We start from the raw sequence: 27,276 nt of genomic DNA on the forward strand, positions 1-27,276 counted from the left end.
AAAGTAGTCCATTAAAATTCAAATGCTTTCCCGATAATTGAGACAATCAATTTACATTAAACAAGGCACAATTATAATTTCATGTACAATTTAAATTCTATAGAAAATAATCTGTGTGCGATAAAGAGGGACACTTATTTTGATGCAAAGGGATGTTTTTATAGTCTGCATAAACAAATCTTTCATATTTTCAAAATAGTTCCCTCATTATCTTTGGTGTAGAGGAATTCTATTGTGTTTTATTTTGTTGGAGGGACAAGTGTGTGCCTATCGCTGCATGTTTAATAGGCACTGTGACTTTCAATTGCATTTAGATTGAAAGGGTTGAGGTCGAATAAGGTAGGTACTTGTGGACGATTTGACGTGGAATCACTCTCATAAAAAGAACAAACAAAGAGGATGCATGTTGAGTGAGTCTGTTGCCTCTGTGCCAGCAGTAATGAAATGGATATATCTTTCCCTTTTTGCAATAGACCAAGTACCTATTACTCTGCCAGGGATTGTTTGTTAGATCCTAAGAAAATCATTCAAAGAAAATTGGGAAGCATGCATAGGATGGGGGTGAAGTTGCCATGGTTGTGTGCCTTTGTGCCGAAGAGTTCCTGGGAAAGCTTCAAACCCCCAGCGAGGAGGCTCTCGAGGCAGCCAGACCACACCAGTGTGCCCAGAGCCTCCACAGCTCTCTTGTGAGCAATTCACGAGACTGGTCTCGTCGGTCAGGAAATCTAGAACACTGGAGAAATATTATTAGGAAGAATATCGTAAAAATAATGACAAGCTAGAAAACAAATCCTGTCAGAGCCCGAGAATATATTTGGCTTCCGCTTGCTGTGTCTGTCTGTTTCTATAAACGGTCCAGAATAGAAACCGGATGTTTAAAAATCTCTCTCCCTTTCATGTGCTCTCCTCCCCCTCCTGCCTTCCTTCCTCTTCAGTATTAGTAGACTTACTATTTTTATTATTTTTTATTTATGTTCCTATTTTCAATATTTGCCATTTGTGTGGATAACACATTAATATTTAATAAAATGTTTTCAGACTACAGGAATAGCTGAATCATAAGAGAAAACTTGAAATTGATGCAGACTCCAAGGGAGCGTATAAACTGAGTGTTACAGTTACTTTTCCCACTCACAAATGGCACATGGTTATTTGAAAAGATGATGTGTACTTAGGATTGAAATCTTTTGTCTTTGTATGAGTCTAATTTGTATTATTTTTGTGTCATAGGAGTCATCCAGCATCATTCTAATGAAAATGAAAGAAATACCAAAACAGTATGTTAGCCAGTGCTTTCTAATAATTTTCTTTTTCTCTAGAAGCACATTTTTTTTACCAGCCTCATTGCTGTTAAAGAAATTCAGTTGTGATTAAAATAGAGTCTTGAGCTTAGTTTTTCATTTTAGTTCTGTTGTAGAACTAAAGAATTTAAAGGAGGCAACATTTGTTTCTTTCAGTAGTTTATTTTCTCCAATCAGTAATTGTAGTTTTGTATTTGTAAAATTAAAATTGATACTGGAAATTATATAAACAATTTTGTATTACATGCTATTCCCAGAACTGTAGCTTTATGATCCACTTTAGAAATATAAATTAATAAGAATAGATTCTTCCAAAAGTTTTTTTTATTACAGAAAGCATGTACATTTGAGGTGTAACATCTTAGAGACTTTTTTCCCATTCTCAACTTAAAGGGATATCAATTATCAATTGTAGGTTAACAACTTAGATCTTATTTTAATCATTTTATATATATATATATATATATATATATACACATATATATGTATATACATATAAAACTTCGTATTTTCTTTGTAATTAAAATTCCTAAATAATATTACTTCTCTCAAGTAAATTTACTTACTTATTCTTAACATTAGCAATAAATTTGTATATATTTTCTGAATATCTATATTTCATATTCCAAATAAAAAGATTAACAATTGTTTTAAGGAATTCTATCTGTGTTATGAGCTGAATTGCCTAGAATGGTATTTTGAAGAATCAGAAGAGAACTGGAAAGTTATCTAGTGCAACTCCTTCTCTTTCCACCTTCTCAGCCTCCAGCCCCACCCATAACATGAAGACTTCATAGATGAGGAAACTGAGGGCCAAAGAGATAAGGGGACTTCTAAGACTAAGGCTCAGGTACGGACTAGAATCTGTGTTTTCTAATTTGCTCTAGTGTTTTCTACTGTCTTCTTCAATAGTTTGTATGTTCCCAGAAGTAGGGAGGTGAGCTAGTACTAATAATCAAAAGGAAAATATTAAGTGCAGATAATTAGATGTTTAGCAGAAACTGGCTTCTCCAGGAAGCTTGAGACCGGAAGTGGACTGGTTAGTTGAAAGGTCGGGAAATCATGGCAGGCGATACACGTCAGGCCAAGACATTTCCCTCGTGCACGGCTCACCTGACTTGGAGCGTCACGTCATTTTTGCTGAATAAACCATACCCAAAGTGCCTCTTCGGGTGCACCCAATTTTGGTTTCTCTGAAACAACTGAGGACATAAAGACACTTGGGGAACAACCTCCATTCAGGACGTGCCGTCTTAAATGACCCTCTGGTCCTCCCACCACGTCTTTTACTTTTCTTTCATGCACACCTACTTTGACAGACTCTTTTTCAACTCAGCTTTGTTGATTCTTTCTAAATCATCCTACATTATTTTCATAGAATCAGAAAACTCTTTTTAACAATCGTCTTTCTGAGTTCGCTGAACATTGAGTTATGCATACGTAAGCAGCATAAAGAGGCTTGCAAAGAAACATAACTGACTTTGAGAAACACAATACAGCTGGCAAGAGCAGAAGTGTCCAGTCACACTGGAGAGCAGCAGCCAGTGGCCGTGAGTACTGAGTGTGCCTTGGACATCATTCGAGACATTTACTAGAGAGAAGAAGAAAGTGTCAGTTCACTTGGTAATCAGGGTAAGGGCCTTCCATTCTGACAATTCCTGCTGTACTTTGGAAGGAGCTGCTAGAGTCAGACACGTTAAGATGTCCACAAACTAGCTGAAGAGCCTGCACTGCATTCTCCGTGCACGGCTCTTTCCCTTTTACCAGGGAGGAGGCAACCGACGTGGAGGCAGAAGGAAGGGAACTTCCGTAGTTCCCTTTTTGCTTTCTCTACCCCTGGGTCTTAGGCCAGACTCACACCACCCAGAAGACCTGCCAACGGAGCATTCTTAAACCAAGCAAACTTTCCGCAGCTGCTGGCGGTAGAAGCAGCGGCTGCTACAGCTCAGCCTAGAGAATCACCCCACACCTACTTATTTTCAAGTGACCTGCCCCGCAGCTGGTGATTCTCAGGGATGCGGCCCTGCTTTCTTTAGGCAGCTGGTCTACTTCTTGCATAGAGTCCAGGAAGAATTGCTTTTTATCAGATGGCACTGCTGAAAATACCAGTGGTTTCAAAAATGGGTTTTCAGTAAATCCTTGGGTCAAGAAACCACATCTGGGTACTTTGAAGGCAGTTAAGTCTCATTTCTAAATAATGAATGAACAGAGCAACAAGTAGTGAACAACTATCCTCCCTGTAAATTGGGTTATGAATATAATCCTTCCACTTCTCCTTCTGTTTATTTTTTATTTTTTGGTTTGAACATCCATTCCATTTTCCTTTCTTAATTAGGTCATGGTATTTATAGCACACAGCTGCTTCACAAAACAAACAAACAAATGTGCTGTATCACTGCCTCTTCACTCCCTTGCTACATTTGTTGTGGCCCCACGAGGTGGGGCAGCATTTTTCCATATGTATGGACAATCAGTCCTACAAAATGGTCTTTGAAAAAAGGAATGCAGGGTGTTTTAGTTTGGGATATATTGCACAGACTGTCTCTCTTTGGAAAGTCAAAATGCACATTATTATATTAAAAGCCTTGATAAGCCTTGGAAACTATTCGTCATTTTTAAAGTTTAAGTTGGCTTTAATTAAAATAATAATATAAATTAAGATATTTGTGAAACTGTAAAACTTTATGGATAATGGTGTGAGGGTGTGGCATGAAGCGCTACACACTGCCCTGTAGGGTGATTGTTGGAGACATATCATTAATCTAAGGGTGGAAATGGCCCACTGTGGCACTTCATGGAGGACCTACATAGCTTCTTCATGACTCTGATCACCTTTCATTCCTTACCCCTCCTATTCCAAACGTGGTTTTTATTTTCATCTTTTTCCTTCATACTCTAGTGTGTAGCATGAATACTAAGTCCACGCTTTCTAACTCACAGGCGGGAAGAGCTGTTCCTGGCTGTTGCATACACCCACGCTGCCAAACAAGGGGATTCTGTTCCCTACAGGTGAAAGATGAGGTGTGGTTATTCCAGGCTACCGAGACGATGCCAAGTAATGGAGTTAGAGAGGAATAGTTTCTGGAAGTCTCGGTTATCTTTGTCTGGCTGTGATGTGCAAGGAAAGTAACATCTACTTTTTGCCTCAGTTCATGGGCTCTCAAAAGGGATTTTTGTTGTTGTTGTTATGTTTTTCCTTCTTCTTGGGGATCTGGAATAATTTGTGAATGCTATATGTGTGTTCATACAATTATTAATTTGTTCACTCCCTGTTTGTACATACACCCTTCAGATATTTACTGAGTGCCAACACGGACTTGGGGTGAGCTTAGGGATTAAAAAGTGGCATAAGACTTAACCCTTGTCTTTGAGGATTCACAGTCCAAATGCTCTTGCCTGTGCTTCCCAAAGCCTGAAATACCTTTCCTTTGTCTACCTAGAGCTCTCTTGTTTCTCAAGAGCCAGGTCAGCTGTCATCTCTTCAGCAAAGCCTTCCTTAACCCCACTTTATGCATTACTCAACACTTTGTTCAAACAGCACTTTGATCATGTGCACAGGGCATCATAATTATTCTTTGAATGTCTGATTCACTAGAATGAATTCCTTAACTACAGGATCCATATCCTAGTTATCACTGTTTCTCTAGCATGTAGCCCAGTGCCAGGCACTAAGAAGGCACTCACTCAATGAATTTTTTCATTTTTTCATCTAACTCATCTTTTTCAGTCTCCTAAAATTGTAGAAGGGAAAAAAATGAGACAAAGGCAGAGTTTGATGTGTATGTACAACTTGAAAAAAAATGTATAACCTCTTATCTACATCCTCACATTTAGAAAAACTGTTCAGTATATGTGTGTCTAATTACTATCATTAAATAATGTAAATCTAAATTTTTATTGTATAATGATGTACAGCCAGTGATGACTCAATAAATATTAATTACAACTATTAAATATGCTTTGATCTCATTAAAACTAGAATGGCTCCCTCACTCTATTTAGGCCATTTAACTACTCATTGTGTTATTAGTTGGTCCTTATTTTGCAAGGTTTGTAGGTCATGTTTAATGGAGCTGCTTGTTAAGGTTGTTAGCAGTTACATAAATGACTTTGACTTTACAAATTTTATGACAGTCATTTGGAATGAGTTATTCGTTTTCCAAGCTTTTGGTTTCCCCAGTGGCTTAATATGTTAAAGAATGATTGTTACGATGCAACTTTTGTGGCAGTTTTTTTTTGATCAGCTAAATTTGGCATTTTGCATAATGCTAGTGATTTCTGTGTCATAAGGGAAGGAGATAATATAGAGTTAAGGATAGAAAACATTTTTCTTTTTTTACATGGCCAGGTGGAATAGCCCTTGGAAGTTGATCTTGGAAAGAAATGATCATTTCTTGCTCAAATCAAATATGCTTAATTTCTATCTCTCTCTTACTCTTAAATAATCATTTTTGTGGCCTATATCTGAAAGTGAACCAGTTTTTTCACATGGCCCTTAGAACAGAGTGTTAGTGGTGCATCTCATATTTCTTGTTTTGAATTATGCCACTGTGTTCACCTACAAGATTATGTCCTGCTAGGCCTGGCTGAGTCATAGAGTCCTGGTCTCCTTTTGGCTTTTTACCCAGAACAAGGAGGCCTAAATGACTGTAAATGAGGCAGCCCAGACAGCCTCCTTTCCCTCAGGTCCATACGCCCATCTTGGGGGTCTAGATCCCCCCCAATTCAAAATGGAGACTGAATGACCCCAAGGAAAGGCTGAGAAATGTTTGGAGCTGATCTCCACATGTCTCCCATGAGAACTATTTTCAGGGCTTGGGGCATGGGTGGGGGCGGGGCCAACATAAAATTTGAGCTCTCCCCAGAGGCCAACATTCCTTAATTCTAGGCAGTTAGTCGCTCTGTCTTATTTCTTATAGTAAATGTTTCTATTTTCTAGCACTTAGAGCACTGTATTCATGGCATTTTATGTCTTTCTTATTATACTGTGACATCTTCAGTGTGAACCATGAGCTATCAATCACTGAAGTCCAGTGTATAGAACTGTGCTGAATTAATGAATAATTATCTAGGAGCGGAAATTGTTTTAATTTAAAAGCTGTTAGCTAATGGTTAGGATTAATATATGCTGATTCCATTTGTGTCCTCATTTCCTTCCACCGATCCATTAGGATTTGAACTCACCTGGCTTTATTCTCAATTTTCAACCCTTTTGAAAAGCTACAAGTATGGTTTAGTCTATCTAAAACAAAAACAAACACACACACACAAAAACAAATGCACAAAAGATTGAATACCTATCACATGGTAGGAACTGCAGGCCATGGAGAGATAGAAGGTAAATTAAACAATCACTGATCTCTTGTCCTCTGGAGAAAGAGGCGGAAAGCCCTCACTCTAGCCCCACGAGCCTCATGTGGTTGGGGCTTCAGTAGAGACATGCACATAGGAGCCTAAGATCCCTAGGAGAGACACAAACCCAGCCTCAGACAGGAAGAGGAGGGGCCGGACTGGAGAAACATTTAGGAGGTAAGATTGGCTAGCAGTTGATGGGATATGAGAAATGAGTAAAAGGGAAGAATCAAATAATTTTTGCCCCTGTTAGTACCTGTGTCTTTGCTCTAAATTCCAGTGACAGTTTTGATACTTCTGGGAGTGAATCTATAGAATGCCTTGGAAGCAAATGATTTTAACATGACATTTGTTGATCATGTCTTCATTTGGTTTAAATTTTCCCTAAAGCAAGTGTACATTTTTATTTTTAAATTTGCACATCCCTTATTTCTATGACCATTCAAACTAGATTTATAGTTTTCACAATAAGATATTTTAAATCCCAAGAAACAAGAGTCCAGAATTGTATCAGAAGAGAGATTGTAGCTGACTTATCAACCCTAACCCTGCCATCATTTAGCTCTGCTTCACCTTCCAGCTGTGCTGAACTCTGCTCCCTGTAGTACACTTACTGTTCACTGTCCTTGGTGCTAGGGACAAGAGTCCTTTAGACAATACAATATAGTGAGAATGTGATTTTGTGCAGCCACTATGGAAAACAGTATGGAGATTCCTTTAAAAACTAAAAATAGAGTTACCATATGATCCCACTCCTGGGCACGTATCTGGAAAAAACTCTAATTTGAAAAGATACATGTACTCCAATGTTCATTGCAGCACTATTTACAATAGCCAAGACCTAAAGCAACCTAAATGCCCATCGACAGATGATTGGATAAAGAAATTGTGATATGTGTGTGTTTGTGTGTGTGTGTGTGTGTGTGTGTGTGTGTGTATAGTTCAGCCATTTAAAAAGAATGAAATAATGCCATTTGCAGCAACATGGATGGACCTGGAGATCGTCATACTAAGTGAAGTAAGCCAGAAAGAGAAAGAAAAATACTATATGATATCATTTATATGTAGAACCTTTAAAAATAACACAAATGAACTTATGTACAAAACAGAAACAGACGTATAGACATTGAAAACAAACTTATGGTTACCAAAAGGAAAAAGGGAGGAGGATGAATTAGGAGTTTGGGATTTGCAGATATTAACTACTGTATGTAAAATAGATAAACAACAGTGTTCTACTGTATAGCATGGGGAACTATATTCAATAATTTCTAATAACTTATAATGAAAATATGAAAAAATGTATATATGTATAACTGAGTCATTATGCTATACACCAGAAACTAACACAACTACACTTCAATTAAAAAAATAGTGTAATAAGTATAATAATAATTTTCTTTGGCCAGTCCTCCTAATTTGACTCCAAGCAGTAATATTATTTCTAAGAGAAGAACATTAAAAATAATCAAGTCAAGGTATTAAATCAAAGCATCAAAATGTCCCACATCAGGAGATTATAGTTACATAAACAGTACATGAATTTCCTACAATGGAATCTAAAATGCCAATGAAATCACTTACTGGAAGAAAAGTGTTTATTGATGTGAAAAATGTTAAAATGTCTATCTCTAAGAGGAAATAGGATATAAGTAATAGATATTATATGATTCCATTTTTTTGCACAAAAAAGATGTAGATATGTACTCAAAATACCATGTCTTCTTCACACTCTAGTTTTTGTATCTCACATGTATAAGACTTTGAGTCTTCAAAGTTAGCCCTGTGCCAACTTGTACGTGGAACTCAGCATCATCTCCCAGAGTTCCCCAAAGACTTCGTATGCACAAAAGCACCGCTGATCAGCATGGACTTTACTGGGATGTTGTAAGAAAGGAAGTGGAGAACACTGACACCACACATCCCTTGGAAACAACGTAACAATCCCCACTGATACTTAGTTCTCTCCTTCCAAGTCCTTTCTAGGCTGTATTTCCACAGGAACATTTTTCCTCTTTCCTGCTTCCCCCTCTCCTCATAGCTTTCAAATTCTTGGCTTTCTCATGTTCTGCGGACCACAAATTCCTTACCCTGTATTTTGCAGAATAATCTAGCTCTGCCCTGGCTCTTGCCTCAAATGTACGTATGTTAAAACTCACCTGGAATTTGATTACAAACTGAATTTAACATTGCATCCTTGTATATACACACACAAGAGAATGTAATACATTAACTGTATAAAGGCAGTGGAATTATTGGTGTATTTTGTTCCTTTGCATATTCCAATAATTTCTAAGTTTGCTGCTCTGAGTGTGTGCTATTTTTGTAAAAGGAAATGTAAACAGTAAGGAAAAAAATAATGCTCAGTTCAGGTTGTGCCTCTTTTATGAATCCTTTCCTGACTAACCCCTTCCAAAGAGAGTTAGAGCCCTCTGCCCGGTTTTCCATTTTGCCTTGTTGATTTCTCGCGTCCTGCTCTTACACCATTGCTTTGTTTTTATCATGCTTCCCCCTGAGTTCTCAGACCCTTCCTCTTCTGTTGGTTCATCACCATCATAGACCACTTCTCAAGCTGAAATCCATAGATGGGCTGTGAATCTCCAGAAAATAGATGCAAAATTTAATGTCTATTCATTTCTTTTCTCTGAAGTACCTCTAATTAATTTTGGGGTGCCCTACATTGTAGCAGGCAAGGTTCTAGATCTGGTCTTTAATCAGAATCTCAAAACACTGAAGAATTCCTGGCCCATTGTTCTCTATGTGTCCCTGTTTGTTTCTGTTCCCTGTTTAGAATGTAAGTGCCTCAAGGCAAAGACTTGTCTGTCTTGTTCATCACCAATTCCCTACTGCCTAGAACAGTGTCTGGAACATAATAGGCACTCAAAAAGTATAACATTTTGAATGATTAGGCATTATGAGGTAGAAAAGACATTTTATTAGCTCCATTTTTCAGAGTTGATTTAATATCATGATGTTACTTGAGGAAGCAAGAAGTAATCAAAAGCATTCTGAGATGCTGGGAATTCAGACTGGGGTTTATGTTCAGTCTTATCACAAAATTGGTCTTGAAGCAGGATTGGATTTGGCATCCAAGTGGGTATCTGTCTCCTTGTCCCTCAGGCTGGACTTGGTGGTCACCTAAGCTGTTTCTGACTCAACATTTCGCTCTTGGCTTGAAGCCCCAGCCCAAGTCAGCAGGTCTCCTATCTCTTAGGTTCTGAGAATAGGCAGCATTCTTGATTTTGACCTTCCCTTGGCTTCACTTGATGTAGTTCCTTTTTGTTTTCGAAGGTAATTTGTTCCATAGAAACCAGACAGGGTGCTGTTGAAATAGTAGGCTGTTGTCTCAGTGTAACATATTGGCCCACTGAGATCTACAAGAGTGTGAATCACAGACCCGCCTCTGTACACTTCTGATGCAGTGTGAATGTTCTGGATGTAAGACAATCCTGTTCAGAATGATCAGGTTATCTCTTTTTGCCATCAGTCATATTCTGAAATGTTACATCGGTAGAAAAGCTGCTGTTCCTGGCCAAGTAGTTTCTCTCCACTGTAGCAATATACTTTTTAAAAATCAGGTAATTCTGTCTCTAATCCAAATTGTATTTGGTTTATTTTCTTCAGATTGTATATATGACTGGGGCTGTGTACTTAAAGTTCAGCTTTGTGTGTGGTATTCCTGTGATAATTCCAGTGCATCAAATCAGATGTTTACAAAAACCAACCTGAGACCGATACTACACAGCAGTTTAGCAGCAAATTTCTACTCTGGGTATTTAACAATAATTGGGATCTTTCTATTGGCTTTATATAAACTCAGATTAGTAGTAAAATCTAAGTACCAGCCCATTTGGCAAACTCTTACACTTCAAGCAATCACAAATTTGCTTCTGATTGTGCTTTTCATTCGCACCTAGCTCAGATTTTTGCCTGATGCTTTTTTAAATCCTCTCATTTACATACTGTGGTAAATTTAAAATGAGAACAGATGAATGCTGCTAAACTTTTCTATTTCACTGATGAATATGGTATTTTGCTTCAAGTATCTCGCTGTTATATATTCAATGACCTTTAAAACATGAAATAGATACTTTTTTTCATGTCTGCTGTGCAAGATGGATCATTACTATTGTCTTCCCTTTGAGACAATGAGTCTGAGACACAGGGGCCAAGCAGAGCATCTGGGAACTAGTTGTAACAGAGCTAAAATTCATAGTTTCCTGTTCACAGGCTCACACATAGTCATCTGGGCAGAGCGGCCTCTTTCACGTTTGGTTCTCTTGGAGTTGTGGGAGGTGATGCACCCACTCGAAATGTATTTCTCCTTCCCCGCTGTCCTAGAGCTCTGCAATCTATGTTATTGTACCCATATGGGGGTGTTAGAACATGTATTTTAAGTATGAGTCAGAAAAGAGGTAGTTTTCTGAATGACTAATATGGATTTGGCTTCAGCTAAGTGTAATATTTGATTTCATTTTTATTATTGATAATAATAATCATGTTCTCCAAAGGAGCAGAGTGAATCTTAGAGAGGTATCAAAGAAACCAGAGCCTGACAGGAGTTAAAGTGGTAAAAACAGATTTTATTGGAGCACTATTGCAATAGGATAGAACTTGGCTCAATTTCAAATACAACAAGAGTGTGGGGGTTCGTGGCCAAGGAGCAGGATGGGGGTGGGAGGAGTGTGGAATCAGTAGATAGAAAATTACCAAGAAGAAACATCAGTGATAAGGAGGTTTCTGGCTAAAGAGATCTAACAGGATTCTTCCTGAAGACAGGCCAAGGTGATCAGACATCACCCCGGCGGGTGGTGAAAGATAAGGAATTTTGATCTGGGTTGATCAAATATCAACCTTTGTCACAGGTTAAGTGATTAAAGGACAGATTGCTGAAACCCATGGTCTTTCTGTAACCTGCACTATCTTCCTGGCTACAAAGACCTGTGGTCCCCACTGGGTGGTGAGCAGCCTGAGAGAAACAGCCTGGGAATGATCCTCTTTGACCTAGGCACACTGGTATAAAACTAAAAACTAAAAGGCTTTTGTTCCTCTGTTCTGCATGGTGAGCAACATAGTGCTTCCTACTGGATGGGCCATTAACTGATCAGGATTTCAATAAATGTAAGTGTGTCATCCACCATGCTGGGCATCTAGGTGGTCAGAGAAAAACTCCCTAAAGGATGTGGAGATAAATGCTTGGCAAGTGAATAGAATCCACCATCACATAATTTTTTTAACAGTGTTTATTTTAGTTGCAATACCTAAAATCAATATTAATTTTAAAGTTAATTACACTACTAGGATAAAAAAGCCATAATTTCTAAGACAAGAAAAATCTGGGGCACACTTTTAAGGAAAGTACAATTTTTTTTTTAAAAGGAGTCTTTCTATTTCAGAATGAAGGAATGAAAATAAAAACTGTAAGAAAAAATTCCTAGGGAATTTTGAGGTTTTAGTTTAGCCTAACATGAAAAAGTAGGCCAATTGCTAAACACTTAATTGCTTTGCTTCCATCTATCTTAATCATACTTAATTGTGCAAAGAGACTGGAGGCTCTGAAATTTAATAAATGGCCCTAATTCAAATGTCTTACTCCAAATACAGCTTGATAGAAAGCCAAGCTATTGTCATTATATCTCACTTTAGGCAAACCCAATATATTAAATCCAATTTTACAAAATTGATTAGTTAAGTGGACATTCTTCACTTAACAACATAATCCGTTGTAGTAAGTTCTCCCTGTAATGCTTGTAAATGTGATTCAGTTTATTAGACCCTCTGTTTGTGCCACATTTCAAGGGCAGAGTACATTTGATAATGTTACCCAACAAACCAACATTTTCAAATTTGTCACAGTATTTCACTGGGGAAAAGGAAAAAATAGATTGGATCAGAATGGCCTCTGTACTCAAGGATGCATGTTCAGGGAGCAGGGACCGGTAGAGTCGGGTGATGGCTGTGCCGGGGTGTTGGGGGACCTCAGAGCACGGTCCCCTTCTTTTGTCTTCATCGTCTTAGGTTTCTGTCTCCTCCACTGCTTATCCGTTGAATGAACCAGGAGCACGCTGTTTATCCTGACAGAAAGCCCTGCTCCTCGGCTTCCTCTCCTGGGTTTGGTTCACTGAGAGGGAAAGCCTGACATAATTAGGCCTGAGAAGAGGTTCTGTTTTCATCCTTGATGCTGCCCTGGATGGTGAGGAAATTCTCTTATTAACTCTGTGGCTGGCCTGGGTCGTGCATGTGACCCAGGGCCGCGGGGCCACTCAGGTTATTCAAAGCTAAGAGATGAGAGGCGTTTCAGGGGATTAGTTTAGTGAACCTGCAGAAACAGTCAGATGATAGATTGGGGTTAGAGCGGCAAAATAAAATTCATCTTTAAAAAAGGATGCCTCTAAATGTAACGAAACTAGAATGGGAGACCCTACTTAGAAGAAACGATAAAAAAAAAAAATTCAGAGCTGTCAGCTGTGTCTATAATTCTTTTCATGTAAACACATTAGGAAAACCAGCCTTTTAGCTTTTAGTTTTATACCAGTGTGCCTAGGTCAAAGAGGATCATTCCCAGTATTTAAAAAAAAAACGCAGAGGAAGCAGTTTACTTGTTTGTTTTGGGTGAGAGGGAGGTGGTTCTTTTTCTTTTCCTTTTGGGAGGCAGCCTTCCATCTTTAGCCTCTCTGTCTTACAGTGCTTTTACTGGACCTTTTATTCTGATCTTATATATACCTTTCTCTTACAGAGCTGGGCTAGAAGAGCTAGAGTTCAGTTCAAGATCTTTTGGTAGATGCTATATTTGTAATAAATGTTCAATATACTCATCATGCTGTCTTTTAAAGAACAGTCATTGTTAAGGGTCTTTGTGTATTCATCTGGGGGGGGGGAAGCAACCAAATTCTGCTTTATTCAAATTCCATATTCTAGGGGCGCAGACTGTCATAGAATATAGAGTGATGAACTTCCAAGAAGGAAGCTAGGTGGAGGAATCATAGGTACGTATCACACCTGCTAGAAACATTAATGTTTTGTGAGTAATAAAGGGACTTTCTATTCTTTTTTGGCCAGGTGCATCCTGCTCTATAAAAAATAGTTTATTATTTTATAATTTTTCTTTCTGGAAGGAGTCTTATACTTAAATTCAGCATGTGTCTATTCTGTTGATCCTGAAGACATGAAGGAAATTTCATTCTCAGTGTCACATCAACAGTGAAAATTATCACAAAACTAAAAATAATTCATTTAAATGTCCACCTTTTTTAATAGCTAGTCTTGGACATAGTTCTTTCCTTTTAAATTGATCACTTATAGTTGATAGCTTTGCATGTAATATAGGAGCCCTATAGAAACTATAGGAAAAGAATCCACCCTTTAAGAATGTATTTGCTTCGGTTGGTCTATCAGGATCCATATTTGCAGCAGCTTCCCATTGTTGACTGGTATCACTGCGTGGAGAAATAGTTTTTCAAACACTGTGTATTTATTTCTGAACTTTCTGCTGGTAACAGTTCTTGTGCAAATGTGACATTTGTAATGTTGATGCTTGATGTCAAAGTACAGTATTGAAGTCCAATGTTTCATTAGTTTTAGAAAGCTTTTGTCTTTAACACATTGAAGTCACTCAAAATTGATTCTTAAAAGGGAGATTATTTCTGTGTTTACATAATTGCAACAGCAAGCATGCCTTATGAATCTCAGCTGGCACCCTCCATCCCTCTTTTTAAGTGATTACCAAGGGTGGTTATTATCATTTATAATGTGAGGAATCCAAGAGACAGAGATTTTATTGACTTATACTGTGAAACAGCATTGCTGCTAGACTTGTTATATGTTTTCTTCTCTTTTTGGCTGTAATACCCAAGGTATATCTCTCTGTCAGAAATATAATTGTCAAGTATCCTGATCTGGATAGAGAGCTCCCTGCAGGAACCTTCAGGATCCATCCCAAAATCGTGCTCAGGAGGAACAAGGCAGAGTTCTAGTTCATCCTGACTTTTGTGTGGGTCTGAGCAAGTTACTAATTTTAGGACCCTACTCCTTATGAAGAAGTCTGACCATTCAACAAGGACTATCTTAGGGTCATTGCTAGAAGAGAAACTCATTCGCATCTTTAGCCTGCCTGGCCCAGGACCCTGTCCCGGCTCCCATTTTGTGCTTCAAGGCCTCTTGGTTCCTGGCCATCTCCTTGATTCCACAGTTTGCACAGTTTGATAGCCATTGGACATTGTATTAAACCACCCACTATGATGTACAAATCTCCAGACACTCCTTACAATAATGATAATTATTATACGGTATATCATTACACAACAGGTAATATGTAATAGTTACCAGTGTAATTACCACTACCATTGCAGCAACTAACGTGGATTGTCCTTACCACGCACCAGCCATTGTTCTTACTCTAAGCACTGACCTTCATTAACACGCTTAATTCTTATCACAACCCTATGAGGCAAACACTAGCATTGTCCCCATTGTACCAATGGGGAAACTGAGGCACAGTGTGGTTATTAACTGGCATAAGGTCACCCAGGTACTACATGACCGAGGCTGAACTTGATCCCAGGCAGAGTTGCTATGGAGAAGGGATGCTGATGTGAAGAATCTTAGGAATAGCTTAGTTCCCATAAATAGCAATTTTAAAAATTTCTCCTGTGGTTCCAACAAGATACCATATTGTTTTGTGTTCCCACCCTCTGTGCTCTCTGAGCTGCTTTCCTGCTGTTAAACTGCTACTACTGTCCCACAAGGAGCATCTCATCAGTTTCTGAATTGAGTCCCAACATGCATGTTTTAAGCTGTTGCATGTGTATCTTAAGTATAAGTGTCCTCTGTCTGTATGTGAAAATCTTATGTTCTGATACATGGAAGAAAACATGGTAAAGAGAGTAAAATAGTAACAGTTTCACATATGTTTATGCTCCTTAAATTTAAGGCAGACTGATGAACAGTGAGAAGAAAGAGAAGGAATCATTTGAAATAAGACAATGGCAGAAAGGAAAATTCAGTCAAATATTTCCTTTCCATCATCAGTCATTCCTAGTTATTGACAGTTTTCTCTGCCATTACACTGGGTGCTCCATAACAGGCAGGCCTCCAAGGTTTACCCCAATTTAGAGATGAGGAAACTGAGGCTCAGAGGAAGGACATGTGAACACAGTTGCATAGTCCATAAGAGGTGAAGCTAGAATTCATACAGGCTTGCCTGACTCTCCTCTGCTTTTTTTCCTCCTGGTTTGCCTGTGCTCTCTCCTCAATACCTCACTGTCTTTCTGCTGCTAAATGAACCCAGAAAATCAGTGGCTGTTGAGGGAGGGTGGGTGTCAAGATGCAGTCAGATGGAGGCTTGAGAAGTGCTGCCAGAGGCAAAAGTCACTGAGAAAGTGGAGGAGCGTTACAATAAGCCTGCGGTGGGGTGGTGGGGCCAGAGAGGAAGCTAGGTGTTCATAAAAGGAAATAAAATACTCCGCCTTTCGAAAGAGTAGGAATGGAAAGTGATGGTAAAATACTTTGGAAGTTAGTAAATTTCTAATAAATTTGCACATGCTTTGGGGTGTGTTAATGCTTTTCATTTATTGCCATTCAGTGGTGATGTGGTAATTCTAGACTTTTTAAGAATTTTTATTGCAACCAAATAGCAGGGTCCCACCATGGTTTATTGTATATATGTTGCATTTTGTTTGTTCCTTTTTTGTAGATTTTCTCTGCTTTTCTCCCTTCTGTTACCATGGCAATAATAATGTTATTGATCTGGGTGGAAAATGATGTGATTCACCACTATGGCATAAATCAGATTTATACAAAAAACTACTTAATAGGGCAATTTATCAGGGGTAATAATGTGCATATATTATATGTAATTGGGGGGGTGTCACCCAATATAGAGGTCTCTACTTAAGGAATTATTACAGAGGGACCATTTTTTTCACATAATGCATGGTTTATTATTTTAAACTCAAAGTTTGTGCAGTGAGCCCTACTCTACAGAGGAGGATCTGTAGGATATGCAGTGGAACACTGGCTAGTTTTTCCTGAGGCTGCGGGAGACAGTGGAACTGGGGCCCCCAGGAACAGGCACTCTGAGCAAAAGGATTGATCACCCCGTCAACAGTGCAAAACCTGAAAACTTCCTGTCCTCAGAGTTGAGGCAGATCAGTCTTAAAGAACATCTAATTGGACATTTTAAAATCGACAAAGATGATTCAGAAAATAAATAAGCCCAAGCTCTCCATTTCAAGGTCGAGTTGGTTGCCGCGATGTGAATGACACGCAGTTGTCAGTAAGCAATGGGTGAAAAGGCTAGAGGTGCGAGCTTGTTGGCTTTCTTTCAGTAATGTCATAATCACACAAATGAGCTCCCAACTGCCGGTCTGCACGAATAGTCTTTTTCTTCCTTTTTCCTATTTGTGTGCGCTCCCAGCAGCAAATTCCGTGGCTTGCTGCATTTCTCGGGTGGTTGAAGTCAGTGATCCTTTAGCCTGTACCTCCCAGCACCTTTGAGGGGAACCACAATTCTCAGTAAGGCACGGCCTGTTGTATCTTCCTGCTTAATTACTATACCTATTTAATGCCACTTAGAACATTGTCAGCTGTTGAGAAAAGGTAATTATCACTAGTCAAATGAAAAACACTTTTTTGGCTGCCTGACGGATACACATTTTACTGGTACCTTGATACATAACGAAGCCTGATAGCAAAACTTTTGCTTGTCTCTTCTTCAAGCCACAGATGTTTCCCTGCTAAATTCATCCCATCTGTCTTCCCTTCCGTAAAGCTGTAGGCAGTATAGCATAAGTACAGAAGCAGTTCAGTGCTATTTTGGATAAACATAGCTGAAATTTGAATCTTTGCCATTTGCGATGCACACATTTTGTTTTACTGCTGTAAAGAGAGCTGTCAAAATACAACTACATGGATAATTTACTAAAATACAGTCAAATGTAAGGTTGATCAAAGAGAAAGTACGTTGGGTCAGTCTGACAATTCCAGCATGTGCTCTGAAAGGTGTCCCTGACCTCATGAGCCCGTGGATTCTGGCTGGGAGAGCAGCATCTGAAGTCTTTGTCGCAATCTGCAGCATGGTTTTCAGCAGTTACTCGTTCCTTGTAAACGTCTGTGGCATGACTTGCAGTCTTTGAGAAGCTTTAGAAGTCCGCTTTCTTAGTCTCCAAAAAAATTTGCATTAATGGGAAACATTTTTTCCTTCTTGGTACATTCAGTCAGATTTGAGCTACATTTCCATTTGACTGTGTTTTGAAATTTATTACATTGAAACCTTTGTTACCAGTGAGACCCTCTATTGCATTTCCATCCCCTTCCTGATTTCTGGGTTATTGATGCATATAAATACACACCACTGTGCATTTTTAAAATCAGTAAGACAGTGCTTTAGAGTCACTGGAGGAGTAGTCTTGATTGAATTCTTGTGAATTCTAAGACCGCTCACTCGTGCCTGGACCATTCCCCTCACACACGTTTACTGCTTTCTTTTCCCCACGTGTAAAGGTCTTTTCTAGGCCCAAATGAGCTGTGACCTCTTTGAGGAAAGAGGCCAGTATCACATATTTTGGTAGCCACTGTGGCCAGAGCTCACAAGATGTATTTGGACTTCTGTTTAAACAAAGGTAAATGAAACACCTCATCTTTAGGGTGAAACCATTTAATGATTCCTTAACCTGAAGTTTAGTTCAACTTGCCTCCTTCCCACTAGTGAGGTTTCTCTCCTAGCATTTTCCATTTTTGCCAAATTCCCACAACTGTGGATCCTGTTAACAACTATACAACCTCCTTGGAGTGAAATCTTGTCTGTCTTGTTCTCCATTATTTCCCAATATCCAGTAGAGGTGTTGTTATAGGAGTTTAGTAAATATTTGTTGAACAAATGAATGGCTGAATAATGGAACAAATGAATCCTGTGATATTTTATTAAAGTCCCTGCCTCTTGGTCAGCTAGAAGATGCCAGCTTCTATGGCCTGCGTGGCATTTAAACAGCTTTAGCAAAAGCTCGGTGCTGCTGGGTCCCCAGCTGCCGCCAGTGAAATTGCTTTCCTAGACAGTCCTCAAGGCCTTCTCTACACCAGGGCATTGCCCTCTTTCATACAGTTTTCTTTTAGGAAGAAAAAAAAAAAAGTCCAGGCTCTTTGGAAGGCAAAAGTAACATGACCGCCACAAATGCACCCAACTCTCTACTTCAACCGAAGGTGAAGATGCCTCTTTTGCCAGTGGTTCTTCGAAAGCCATCGATGTAAAAAAAGGATAAACAAATCTTTAAGTTTACAGAATGGTGCCATCTGATCCTGGGCGAGTCAGTGCTCTAGAAGCACAGTCAAGTCCGCTGTGATGCTGTTGTTACAACTCATTCTTTCATTCGACACCTACGAGTGTCAGGCACTGTGCTGCTCACCACAGGTACCAGTAGGATTCAGCCTGGGCTCGCAGGGAGCTAACATTTTGGAGCTGGGACAGGCAGTCATGATGCCTGTGATGCGGTGATAAGAGCCATAATGGGGAACACAGAGGAAGGAACAGGAGAGGAAACTAGAAATGGGTCCGTAGAAGAGGGATATTTGACTCCTAGGGAGATGTGGGATGTTTACAGAGACTAGAATAAGGCACTTTCTCCGATACCATTCTTTGGAATCCCCACTGTGGAAGCTCATTTTAGACTTCAGACCCAAGATGAGGAGCAGCACCGCCCTCCTGGCCCTTACGTTCCCAGTATCATGGCGCGGTTCTGTGCCTTGCTGGACTGCCTGATAGCCCAGTCAGCTAGGCTGGAGTGTTCCTGTGACTGTCCAGCCCCAAGACCATCCTGACTCAAGCCACTTCCTGTAATGCCAGCACAATCCAACTGCAGTATGAACTTGCAGGCAGATTTTTATTTTTGGAGGGAAAAAATAACATATATAACAAAAAAGTTGTTTATGGTAACGTTATTCACCTGTCTCACCATTTGATGAGCTTTGTACATTTTTCAGCAATCCATTGACACCTTCTCCCCATCTTTATGATTATTCTAGAGCCTAGACTTTTGACTCCGTTTGCATGTGAGGTATTCTTTGTCATCTGTGATGAGCGGATACGAGACTATTCTGCCAAATGGGCCCATGCCCACCAGGCTGTTTCAATAGTGATGGCTCCTGATACCTGTCCAGGTAACTGATGTGAACTCTGTGTTCCTATGAGAGCCAGCAGGTGTAGGGGGCTATCGTCTAGAAAGGAGTCTGGAAATAACCCTTTAATCAGAACCTTGTGAGGAAAGTTGGGTTGCCATTGGTTGCCATGGGTTGCCATGGGTTGCCATGGTCCTCTTGGCCCTAGGTGCTAACATGGTTGGAGGAAATGATGCTCATAGGGGGAACAAAGGTGGCTCTCAAGGGCTAGCATGGCTCTGACTGACACTTGATCCTCAGAGTAATATTTATTTATTGGAAATTTCAACCTAAACCATGTGGTTGTACTGGTGGCACTTTAGAGTTCTTTACTGAATGTTGTACACCTGGGCTCCTCAGTTATGCTAATTGTTTACAGGGAGCTGACATACCGGTTCCCATCCTCCGCAGTGGGCTGGTTGCTGTGTTGTGAACTTTAACCTTTGCATCTGCCTCTGTTTATTCTCAGGGGAGGTCACAACTTAGTGGTTCTGTCTAGTAGTCAAACAAATGAATATAAGTGCTTGGTGGATTTATCTAGCTAGAATTTGATTTGAAAGGCACAAAACCCAGTGAACAGTTGTCTGAGCCTATACTCAGTATTTCATTGTGCAAGGAAGCCTGTTACTTCTTAGTTAACTGGGATGCCAGGGAATTACTAAAAAAAAATCCAATTAACACACATTATTCAACATATTTACACACACTGAACTATTTCAAACTGAACTATTTCAAAATGCTGGAATAAAGACAAAATAATACTGTGTATTTACATGACACCATAACACCTTTCATTAGAAAAATCGCAAGCCTCCGCTAACTTACTAAGCTGCACGACACTCGGTGAGGTGTGTAGGAAGTAAGGTGGAATGATAAACAAGAAGTAGACGAAGGCAGAAAGGCAAGCGCGCTCGCACAGAGGGCTGAAGACCCCTCCCAGACGGCCCCCCGCATTTGAGGGCAGGTCACCCCGTGTAGGGGAACAGAGACTGAAAGTACCTGTACACGTCACAGGCGATGACGGGTTTTAGTGAGCTGCTCTGTGCTGTTGTTTTTGTTGTCTTTCCAATCTGGACTGAAGTCTGTATTTTACTCGAATTGAACTGACTGGAATGATGAACTGATAAGATTTATTAGAGTTACATCGACACTCAATGTGACAGTGACTCCCAACCTGGTCGCTTGATTCATTGTTTAACTTTCCTGAGGCCCCACTGACAAGATCTCCTGTGCTTTTCCTTAGCCGGTGTGTGCCAGTCCATTCTCTGGAAATGCCTAGAGGCAGCCAGACACATGCTGGTCAAGGGGAAAGGCACTGGTGAGCCCTGCTCTCTTCTGGGAGGCTCAGGGTTGATGGAAACTAATCTGAGCCCAAGCCTGCTCAGTGGATGCCATGCTCAGCAACTCCACTGCAGGCCTGGCCTGCACAGTGAGCACAGGGAAGGTCCCGGGTCTTGTGTGGAGCACCCGGGGGCAGGCCCGGCGCTCGGTGCCGTGGGGGCCCAAAGAGCCAGTGTGAACACAAGACTATCAGCAGACCCTGGGAATAGTGAATTTTGCACTTCAATGTAAAAACAGTGTATATTAACATCTCAGAATGAATATTCTATTGGATTTCCATAAGGCTCAGTGCTGGAACTTAGTACTCATTTGGTTATGCTGCACAGTGGTTCATCCACCTGATCCTTTGAGGAAAAGGGGTTTTTCCTCTATAAGACTTTCTCACAGTAAGTCTTTATTTTGGCTTAACCTTTCCGATTTTTCGATAATTTAGGTGTCACAGATACCCATGATAGAACAGCTTTCAGACACTATAATTTAAATGTCTCTGAAATGTAATAAATGGAGCTTTGTCTGGGTTTTGGAAATAATGTTTTCTTCCCAAACAGCTGTTCATTTGTATTAACAATTTTCTCTGTCTCTAGAAAGGCAGCATTTCTTTTTATGTATATAATTTCATCACCCTTTTCATCATGTTAGCTGTGCTTAGTCAGTTGTTGGGGTACTGTGTTTAATGCCCCTGTATACCATGGGCAGGTGACAAACTGACCTCGGGGGCTTCTAGAAGGGAAGATACCACTCATTTGCTCTATTTTATTCCAGGTCAGACCATCACTTCCTGTCTTGGTGGGGCTGGCTAATTTCACTGCCTTTTCGATTCATCTGAGACTGTTTTAGGAAAGGCATTTAAACACCAAATACAGTGTGAACGAGTCTTTGCCCCTGTCTTTAACTAACAAAGCAAAGGATCCTTGGTTTTTCATTCTGGGGGCCCCAACTAGCATCCAAAGTGGATTATTTGTGAAGCTACGGTGAAGACTATGAACTCTGGCTTCAGTAGCTCCAAAATGTATTAGGTACTGACCTCTCCCCTCAAACAGATCACAACCCGTTTGGGCTTAGAAAAGGCCTCTGCACATGAGAAAAAGAAAGCAGTAGACATGCAGGAGAATATACACACACCTGTCTGTCTCCGTCCTTGGGACATAGGTAAGTGGGACAGGTGTTATTTAAATTATGTTCTATTTTGAAGAAACTCAGGCTCAGAGAGGTTAACTGTCACCAAATTCCCTTGGCTGGTAGGCTGGGCATCACCCCAGTTCCTACATAACATCTCTGAGAGTCGGCGTAGGGTTGGGGGCGGGGTAAGATTGTGCACCCTGAACCCAAAGGGCTGAGCTTCAAATACTGACTCTACCATTTCTGTGCTGTGTGATCTGGGGCAAGCGCCTTAATGTAGGTCTAAACATCTTCATTTATTGAATTATGAGAACTGGTTCTTGAGAGGATGGAATGGGTTATTCCACAGAAATGTTCAGGATAGTGCCTGGCACACACTCAGTGCTCAGCACAGGGAACAGGGTGTAACAGGAAATGACGGCTTGGCTTGTGCTCCAGGAGGTGAGGGTTAAATAGGTCCTGTTCAGAGTGGATAAGCTGGCTCAGGAACGCATGCTCACATCTGATAGCGGAAGTCCATACTACTCATACCTTTAGCAAAGTCAGAATAAAAGGGTATTTTTTGTTCACATGCTACAACCCAGGACTGCACCAGCCTATGGAATTAATGAAGTCCAAATCATTTAAAATGTCTGCCTCTTGGGCTCTTGGTCACTTAGTCCCACTTTCGTGGGACAGTTAATATGCAAGGCTCCACTCTTGATAGATCTAAGTGCTGTCTGACAATGGTGCCCTCCAGAATACTCTTGAGAAACCTTCGAGACTTATCTTATATCCTTGAACTCTGGAACCCGTGGGGCACCATGCCCTGCAGAGCACTAAATTCCAAGTACACATCTCCATTTCCAGTCCACTGAGCTGGCCCCTCCTGCTTTTGACCGTTGACTGAAAATATGACCAAAGATTTATGAATTTGGGAGCAATGAAGTGATGGCAAAGGCTTTTGCTTGTTCATTCGTTGGAAATCCTGTTCCGCTTTGAACTGGGTTGAAGGCAGCAATGCAGTTAGGAGCCTGGAAGCTGGAGTAAGGGAGGAGAAAACAAGCAGGGAAACTTGACGTGCAGAAATCAGTCCAGTCCAATCAGATCCCGGAGACACAGGGAGGGAGAGAGCAGAGGGGTCAAGGAAAGCCCACCTGAGATGCCAGCCCCCTTTTCCCTCCGCATCAGAAAAAAGAGGAGAGCTCGAGAGAGCAGCTCCGTGGCTTTGCTTGGAGAGAGTTGTCTGGCTAAGCACATTTGTGAACCATAAATCCAGACTTTAGTTGCATCCGTTCCCATTTCTCCATGTCAGCATCTGATCAGCAACCCCCGAATATTCTAGCACCCCTGGCAAATAGTTTTGATTTGGAAGCCTTCTAGTGATAGTTAATTTTTATTGAAAGACTAGTCTCTTGATGAGAAACTTCTGACAATTTCAGTGATATTAAATTAGTTTCCAAATACATAATGACAGCTTTGTTGGTGTGTGTTTATGTGTGTGATGCATTCAAATGCATATGCCATGTCCTGCCATCTTGTAAAAGAACACTGCTTTCATTTTTCACTGTGCTGTCGGAAGCAGCCCGCATTCAGGCTCTGTGTGAGGGTGCATTGTTTATGACACTTGAACCATGAACCCTACAGAATTTGTTAGAATACAGGGAAATTTGGTGAGGATAAGGATTTTTATGCTAGGAAACTTCTTCGTCAAATGTGTAGTAGGTGAGCCCCATCCAAGGGCAAGGCGGTACAGACAAAAGGGCACTGGATTTTTAAAAAGAGAAATCTGGCTTTTAGTCCCGCCTTCACTATTTTACAGCTATTGTTAGTATAATGGGTTTAGAAGACAGACCTGGGATTGTGTTCCAGCTCTGCCACTTACTCTGTGAATCTAGGTAAGATATTGGCAGCATCTCTTAGCCTCAGTTTCTTGTCTATAAAATGGGGATCATAATAGTACCTTCTTCAAAGGGTTGATGCTACGATTAAAAAATGGCTAGAAATCACAGCCACTGCACGTAATAAAGGGCTCAATAAATAATTAATAATAATAATAGCTCATATTACTTATTGCTTTAGGTGTTTTATTTTTGAATTACCTCATTCATTAGATAGAAGAAAAACTTCCTACATTCCAGAGCCGTTTTCAGAGTTGAATGAGCTAATGTACGTGAACGTGCCTTGTACATGCTCTGAACCCCTCTGTGAAAAATGATAACAATAAGGATTGTATTTTCATTTACTGAGGATCTACTAAGTGCTACCAGGCACTTTACAGACTATCTCTAATGTTCACAACAATCCAGTGAGATCCATTTTACGTTGGAAATGAAATAAGCTTATGAGAATTTGCTTTGGATCATGCTCAGACTTCAACATACATTTTTTTTAATTTAAATTCATCATGCTACATAGCCACACTCGATAATAATAAAACGGTTAATGATAGTTTGTTGTCCCTGTTGGTAATAGAATCAGGCTCATAACTAATCTGGGCTCTTGCGTCATCATTGCACAGTATAGCCTACATTACTTAATATTATATTAAAACACATGGTTTTGATGAAGTGCACTTAATATCCACTCATTCACAAACCTACGTGTGCATCTACCCACTAAGCCCTGGGCTACGAAGGAACATGTCAGCAAGTCCTAGGTGATGGCAGTGTGGTTGGAATGCATGTGCTGCCCCCAAGGTGAATAATTTAAAAGGCGTACCTTTTGAATGGGTAAATTCTGTTATTTTTATTATAATGTTCAATGTTTTTTGGTCATGCCTCATGTTTTTACACTGCAGTTACATGAATCTTTATTCATACTGTAGATGACAAATAAACGGGGTTTACTAGTTGATGCCCCTGCCTGCATACTAATTAGAACTAACTTATTGCTCACCAGCTAATAGTGATCTGTTCAGACTGGCACGCTTGACCGTGGACATATCTACAAGGTGACGCTTCTCTGTACCAGTACAGCTGCACACCTGGGGCCTGCTGGGCTGTAGTGAGACAGGTGTGGACTTTTGACTCTGGCAGTTCCTAGCTGCATAGGTTTGCTAAAGTTTCGAGAGGTTTGACTTCTTTTTAAAAATCCTTTCTAAGCCTCAGTCTTCTTATCTATTAAATTGTAATGATAATAATAGTAATAATAATAATAATAATAATACCACCTATCTCTTAGAGTTTCTGAGCTAGTACACGATATTTCATGCTCAGCACTCAAAAGATGTAGTTTCCCTCACTCTTCTTTGACTTTAAAAGTTCTGCTTTTGCAATAATGGGATATTTGCTTTGTCTTCTATTTCCGCAGACTTGGAAAATCATGTCTGGTCAACCAGCATATGGTTCAGACGAATTTACAAGATCAGTAACTTAGCCTTTCCCCTGTAGCTGAGGTGGTGCCATCAGTGGGGCCGTCTCATCTGCAGAGTGCCCTCTGCCCAGGTGTGACGGGATGTCCTGTCTGCCCCACTGCAGAGGCTACATCAGCTGCACCTCACCCTTACTTTTCAGGGTTTTGCTCCTAAAGCCAGCATCCTGGCTTGATCACTCACATGTGTCTACCAGGTTTAACTTTTAGTTTAAAAAAAAAACATAATTTTCACCTGTGTCTTTTTGATTCCTGGCCTGATAGAATATTTTAGAATATTTTTCTAATGCCCCCCGCCCCCCACCCAACTGCTCTAAGTTGCAAATGGCCAGATTTCAGAGAGTCGAATGTATTATTTTTTTTGCAGCCTGTCTTACTGGGGGCCAGATTCCAAGGAGCCAGCCCGTGTGCTCACAGGCCAGGAGAGCCAGGATTTCAACAGTGTCAACAATCTTTGCTCATCATACCAAAAAAGCTGCGTGTCGGTGCCGACTCATTAGCATACAGCCGCGCGTGCTTGCTAACAAAGCAGGCTCTGAGTATCTGCTAGTTTCTCAGCTTGTCTGTCTTCCTTGACCGAAAAGAAGAGTAGAAACTGCTTCAGGCAAGGGTGCTGTCCCTCTCCTGCGGCAAGAAAGCTTTGCAAGGCTTCCCAGAGGGAGAGCTTTGAAGTAGTTCTCCAGTAATCATCCTTAGGATAAAGGAGACCATCCATCGTTTGTTTTTCTAACCTTGATTTAAATAATTGACAAGCAAATAACTCGCTTGTCAATGTTGTCTAGTAAAAAATGATCGAGCCCTGAATAATTCTGATCATCCTCATAATAGTTTTGTTTAGAATCCTTAAAAAGAAATAATGATATAGGCAGAGGTACACACGCGTGCCCTCCCCCTGGTCTGTCTCTCTATCCTTCTTTTGTTGGGGGGATGGAGGGAAGAAGAAACGCACAAGCAGATGTGCTGCTAGATCTACAGGCTTCTGCCAACCATATGGCATCTTAAAGAAAGATGGTTGGAGCGTCTGGATTAGCAAAGAGTCGGGATGGGAAGCCATGTGTCGTGTTGGTACAGGCAGTTGTTTGAGCTCTCTCTAAATGGCTTCAGGAGATTGTGTAATGGAACAAATGGTCCTGCGAGCCCAGGAACAGCCTTGCCGCTGCTGGAGAGGCAATTGGCCCTCGGGCGGGTACTGCTCCCCTATTTCCCCCCCAGTATTGTGTATTCTTCTTTTAATGTTCTCTAAACTCTGAGAATTGACTCAGAACTTTTCAACTTAGAATTACGCTCGTGGGTTCTCCCTGCCTCTGTGTCCGCCGGAACTCTCCCTCTGTCTGATCTGGTGATTAACGATGCTCCGTCCTGCTCAGTGCAGCGTCCGCTCCGCGGCCCTCTGCAGGGGTCCGGGCTGCGCGCATCGGCCTCCAGTGCTGCCTGACAAAGGCCTTTCTGGGGCGATCACTCAGCTACTGGGGGGATATAGCCTCTCCCACCAGAAGTTCCAGAAACCCCAAAGATGGAAAATCTTCCATTTCTTAGTCAGCTAGGAGTTTTATGCGGTCCTGGGTGTTGAGCACATGAGAAATATGCCCCTTCACTGTTTTGGACCTCCTCTGAGCAAAGAAAAAAACATTATGCTAATTCCATAGCAGTGACCCGTCTGGAATTT

At 40.6% G+C, this 27,276-nt stretch overlaps 1 protein-coding gene across 12 annotated transcripts in view; it reads left to right on the plus strand.

Annotated features, from left to right (window-relative positions):
• SDCCAG8 (SHH signaling and ciliogenesis regulator SDCCAG8) overlaps window positions 1-27,276 on the plus strand; it is a 184,761-nt gene that overhangs the window by 132,606 nt on the left and 24,879 nt on the right. Inside the window, exons 19-21 of one of the 12 annotated variants that reach the window (XR_012063533.1) lie at window positions 1,231-1,277; window positions 2,064-2,151; window positions 25,140-25,195. The exons of 8 other annotated variants lie outside the window; for them this stretch is intronic. Coding sequence is in view for 1 of the 4 variants with exons in the window: in XM_072948579.1 (XP_072804680.1) it covers window positions 25,978-26,110 (133 nt within the window). In the remaining 3 variants the exon portion in view is untranslated. Of the gene's footprint in view, window positions 1-1,230; window positions 1,278-2,063; window positions 2,152-25,139; window positions 25,196-25,977; window positions 26,412-27,276 lie in introns of those variants that run through there. 3 more of the 12 variants (XR_012063535.1, XR_012063534.1, XM_072948579.1) reach the window with 3 other exon arrangements.

This window comes from Vicugna pacos, chromosome 23, assembly GCF_048564905.1.
Source record: "Vicugna pacos chromosome 23, VicPac4, whole genome shotgun sequence".
Taxonomy (NCBI): domain Eukaryota; kingdom Metazoa; phylum Chordata; class Mammalia; order Artiodactyla; family Camelidae; genus Vicugna; species Vicugna pacos.